Source organism: Solanum pennellii, chromosome 1 (assembly GCF_001406875.1).
Source record: "Solanum pennellii chromosome 1, SPENNV200".
Lineage (NCBI taxonomy): Eukaryota > Viridiplantae > Streptophyta > Magnoliopsida > Solanales > Solanaceae > Solanum > Solanum pennellii.
Window position 1 is genome coordinate 52272388 of NC_028637.1, and position 5695 is coordinate 52278082.

A 5695-nucleotide genomic window follows, 5' to 3' on the forward strand; every position below is an offset into this window, starting at 1 on the left:
GAGGGGGTAAATTATTTTTTTTTTGTTTTCGGAAAAAAAATACTTTTAGGGGTAGGTTGGTGAAAGGTGGGGGAGGGGGGGCGATTGTGGGGAGGGGTACATTTATGTTTTTGAAAAACACATTTGTTTAAATGGGTTAGAACCATTTTGCCGAGACCATATTTGACCAATTTCATATTTGACATATATTTGAATGGATTGTGATACAAATCATTTTTTTCAAACTATATTCAACCCATGCAAATCCAATCCAATCCAACCGTTTGCCACCCCTACGGATGGTATATGGTTCAGTATACAGGAAAATGGGCAATATACAATCAATATACATCAGTATACATGCTGATTATAAGGTTGAAGAAATGGGCCAACATCCCAAATTTTCTGGCAGCAGCAAAATTAGGCCCAAATCAGCAATAGTTTAGGCCCCAAAAGGCCCAAACTCATCTTCTCTCCCTCTCTTAATTATTTAATCGTGATTATTTATTTTTTGTGTTTATTAGTTCTGCCTTTGTTTATTTTGGTTTGAACTTAATTAAATCTCAAAAGATGAATTATATCCATTATGTTAGTATGTTTTAATATAATTCATTTTTATAACCCTTATACTTTTAGTAAATATTTTTAGTCAAAACTTTCATTTATTCTTCAATTAATCTAAAATAGTTTTTATGTCTTAATTAATCCAATTAGTTCTATTATTAGAAAAATAATTCAAAAAGTAAATTTTAATTTATCTAATTTTGTCAAAATCTTAATCACTTCCAAAATTTAATATAAATATTTCAATTGATATCCTCTTTTCTTGAAAAAATTAAAAATTGTTTTTGTTTAATTTTTTTCTCAAGTTAATCATTATCCTAAATAATAGTCAAAAAATATTTCAGTCGAGCTGTAGGATAACCGCAAGTTAGTGGCGCTTCAGATGCCTTAAAAATCTTCTTAAAGCGTAAATAAGAACTTCTTACCTATTTTCTCTAATTTTTTCAAGACTTAATCTGTTAGAGTCTTTCTAAATTGAGTTTTCTTAATTTCTTTAAAAATTAAGTGGCGACTCTTTTGTATGTATTTTTCTTAAATGATTTTATACTTAAAACATTTCAAAAAGTGATTTTTCTAAAAGATAGATAAATTATGATATAGCAGTAGTATATATGCATTATTATTTCAAAAATTCAAAGAAAAAAAAGAGTATAGATTTTATACAAATCTCATACTGTTAAGAGTTAATTACATGCTATTAGAGGTGGGTCTATGGGTATCTGTGTGGGTGCCACGACACCCAGTTATCTTGAAAAAAATGTATATATGTATAAGAAATTAATATATATATAGATATATATATATATATATATATATATATATATTCTTTGTCATCAACTAAATAAAATGGTGAACAATTTGATTGACAAAAATCGAGACATGATGTATCAGCATTTTGAGAGACATATTCAAAATCGAGACGCAATATATCGAGATGCTTTGGGATGTATCCAAATTTCATCAAATTTAAGAGATTTTATAATTTGGAAAAAGAGTAGACATAGCAGATAAGTGGGTCGGTTGTTTTAATTTTGGATTACAATTGAGTTATTAACTTTTTTTATTTTTATAAACAAATTGACCAAACATACATGTTAGTAATATTTTCTTTCAGATATAGAGTTAACTAAACAATTTAATTTTTATTTCTGTTTAGAAATTAGTTCCCTTATTGCTGAAACTTTGAGGAAAAAAAAGTTTTACACAGAAATTTGAAGTTGTATAAACACTATCAAATAGTGTTACTTAGTATATTCATATTCCATTGACTTTATGTGTTAATACAAATATATAACAAAGATAATAAAATTTTTAGTTTCAATCTAGTCATCTTATTTAACAAGAACGCCGGTGAAGATCAAAAGAACCTTTGAACTAAAAGAACTATAGTAATAATATTCATCACTTTTTTTTAAAAAAACTACTATTTAAATATACATTTAATAATATTCACATTCATAATCAATAATCATTAATTGATAAAGAATAAACACATGATACTCATATCAAGAAATTAATAATTAGTAAAACAAAAAATAAAAATAAATTAAAAATTAATTATGGTTAATATTAACCAATTCGAATTAATAAAGAATACTAATAAATAAATAAATAAGAAAACTGAAAAAAAAAGTCTCCCCACATTAATTAAAAAGACCAAAAAGAAAAAGAAAAAAGTTCCAAAAAATAAAATATTGTCCATGAGGTTCGAACCCACGTTGCTCATGGACAAACACCCCTTATTATAGATTGTGACTAATTTGCTAATTTTTTCAAAATAAATTATAAAGTTAATTAATTTTTTTAAAAATAAAAAAATAAAATAGTAGTCTATAATATTTGCCACGTCAAGAGAATGGGCATAGTTGCACAAAATTGTAAAACCTTGTCCAATAACCATTCGGATTTCAACAATCTTATAAAAGAAGTAATTTAGGGCTAAAATTCTGTTCCAAGAAGAATACAATACCATTATACTTTCACTCAGCTGCGCCCTTTTTACTCCTCATTACTTTAATTTTTACCTTTATCACTTTTGATCATGGAGAACGACGTCGACATGTACGATGGAACCGACGTAGACTCCGCCGGCGATGACTTGTACGGCGACGACTTCATCAACGGTGGAGACAGTGGCTCGGAGTCTTCCGGCGATGATATCATCGATAATGATCCTGATGATCTTCCCCATGACAAAAACTATGTCGTTTTGTCCGATGATGATATCGGTCGTCTCATGGATGATGATATCTCTAAGGTTTCTTCTGTTCTCTCTGTTTCCAGAACTGATGCATCTGCTTTACTCCGTCGGTATAACTGGAGTGTGAATAAAGTTCATGAAGAATGGTTTGCCGATGAATCCAATGTTAGAGAAGCTGTTGGCTTGAAAATTCAGGAGAAAGTTGTTCATTCTCGGGAGGTAACTTGTGGAATTTGCTTTGAGGATTATTCTTCTGATGGAATTTTGGCGTCTGCTTGTGGTCATCCTTTTTGTGTTGAATGTTGGAAAGGGTATATTTCTAATTCAATAACTGATGGTCCTGGATGCTTGAATTTGCGATGTGCAGAACCCTCTTGTAAAGTTGCTGTTTCACAGGATATGATTGATCGGTTAGCATCTGATGATGATAAAAAGAGGTATTATGGATTTCTTTTTCGTTCTTATGTTGAGGAAAATAGGAAGATTAAGTGGTGTCCTGCTCCTGGATGTAATTTTGCAGTTGAATTTGATATAGGGAGTGATAATTGTGAAGTTATATGTGTCTGTTCGAATTATTTTTGTTGGAGTTGTACAGAGGAAGCTCATAGTCCGGTTGATTGTGATATGGTGGTTAAGTGGATGGAGAAAAATAATGCAGAATCAGAGAACACAAATTGGATTTTGGCTTACACAAAGGCTTGTCCAAAATGCAAGAGGCCAATTGAAAAGAATGAAGGGTGTATGCGTATGACTTGTCGAGACCCTTGCAAGTATCAGTTTTGTTGGTTGTGCCTTAATTCCTGGTCAGTTCATGGTTATAATTCATGTAACAAGTACATGCCAGGGAATGAAGATGACCAAAAGAAAGAAATGGCCAAGCAATCTATTGAGAAGTACACTCATTATTATGAGAGATGGGCTGCTAATGAGAAGTCAAGGAGAAAAGCTGTAAAAGATTTGAAGAGAATGGGGGAAGTGAATGTTAAGGAGCTGAGTGAATTGCAATCCATACCAGAGACACAATTGAAGTTCATCTTAGAAGCATGGAAGCAGATTGTTGAGTGTAGGAGAGTGTTGAAGTGGACTTATGCTTATGGGTTTTACTTGCCTGATGAGGAGCAAACAAAAAGGCAGTTTTTTGAGTATTTGCAAGGCCAGGCAGAGGCTGGTTTGGAGAGGCTTCACCTTTGTGCAGAGAAGGAACTGGAGATTTACCTGAATGTTGAAGAAGGTAATTCCAAAACATTTGATGAATTCCGTATAAAACTTAATAGTCTGACTAGTGTAACTAGGAATTACTTTGAGAATTTAGTTAGAGCACTTGAGAATGGTCTTGAAGATGTGGATTCCCAAGGAGCTCATGGAAACATTGCAACGAGCTCTAAAACCCCAGCTTTGAGCAGCAAACGGACCAACTCAAAAAAATTAGTACTAGGTGGGGACAGAATGCTCGTCAAGGGAAGAGCTGAGAAAATTATGACCCTCATGAGAACTAGAAATGGAAAACAACCTAGCACTAACAGCACTGCAAGCTCGAAACATGTCTTAGTTCCTGGTGGAGGACATACAGCTAGGGCCAATAATCTTGATATAAGAGAAGACAACACTGTGAGAACATCAAAAAGTCCATTTGAAGCTTGGGGCGTCAAATTTATGGAATCAAAAGAGAAACCTGTAGCCACAAGGAGTTTTACTTTGGGCCCACAATTTTTACAAAGAGCTGGGGTGAACAGCACAACCAGCTCGAGTAATTTACAGCTAGCTGGGGGCAGAAAGTTAAACAACGTTGGAGGGGGCAGTGTGAAAAACTTGGCAAATGCGCATGTGGATGGAAGCGACAAACTCACTCTGTCTAAAACTCCACATGTGGCGGGAAGCGACAACCTCACTGTGTCTAAAACTCCACATATGGCTGGGATGAGCAGCACAACCAGCTTGAGTAATTTACTGCTAGCTGGGGGCAGAAAGTTAATGAACATTGAAGCAGGCAGTGCGAAAAACTTGGCAAGTATACATGTGGATGGAAGAAACAATCTCACTATGTCTAGAACTCCACATGTGGCTGGAAGCAACAACCTCACTCTGTCTAAAACTCCACATGTGGCTGGGAGCAGCAGCAGAATAAATGCTGCGGAAAAGCACAGGAAAACAAATTCTGGGGCATCCTTAATCATAAAGTTGGATGACAATGATTTAGGAGAGGCATCTTCTGCAACAGGAGCATCATTAACACAAAAGTTTATTGCTGATTTTGAAGGTTGGGCATGTGATTCATGCACATTTCTGAATGCTGACTCTACCACAACATGCCTGATGTGCAGTGAAGATGCTTCTGGCAGTTGGGAATGCGAGAAGTGTACGTTTCTCAATAAGAAGCATGCTTCCACATGCCAAATATGTGAGCACCGTAAATGAAGTCCTTGCACCTAAAAATAAATAGCTGCCCGGGGGATACGCTCGGCCACAATTCAGCTTTTGCATTATTCTACCTTACCATTTTATCAGTCTTATGTTCTGCTTTTGGTCAATAGTTACCTAAAACTTTCTTATTGCATCAGTTGGATGCGTAGGCTTTGGGAGTAGTATAGTTATACATATAAATGAAGTTCCTGGTAATTGTAGTGATACACTTTCTCCAGGTACACAGCAGCTTGAGCTTTATGTTATTACTTACTATTAATTGCCAGTGTTTATTGTGAAGCCTCGGAACTGGTACTTTGCATTATATCTTTATTTGGCTTTGGAAACATTTTTGGAACCTATAATTCTGCTTTGATGCCTTCTAGGTCTTTAGCTCCTTAATCAGAAGTAGGTGATAAAAAATTCTACTCTACCTGCAGAGGATGTCCCCATGTATCATATTATATGTAAGGACTAAATTAATCCATGAATCCTTGAACGTGGGAGACGATTAGATAATATGCCTTCGAGGGAAAAATCTCTTGAACTTGT

The 5695-nt window shown here is 34.3% G+C and overlaps 1 protein-coding gene across 1 annotated transcript; it reads left to right on the forward strand.

Annotated features, from left to right (window-relative positions):
* Positions 1–2463: 2463 nt before the first annotated feature.
* On the forward strand, positions 2464–5490 carry LOC107008425 (probable E3 ubiquitin-protein ligase ARI7). The gene has a single exon (XM_015207456.2). It carries the CDS (start codon positions 2585–2587, stop codon positions 5156–5158), a length of 2574 nt encoding a protein of 857 aa, XP_015062942.1. The 5' UTR covers positions 2464–2584; the 3' UTR covers positions 5159–5490.
* Positions 5491–5695: the final 205 nt, after the last annotated feature.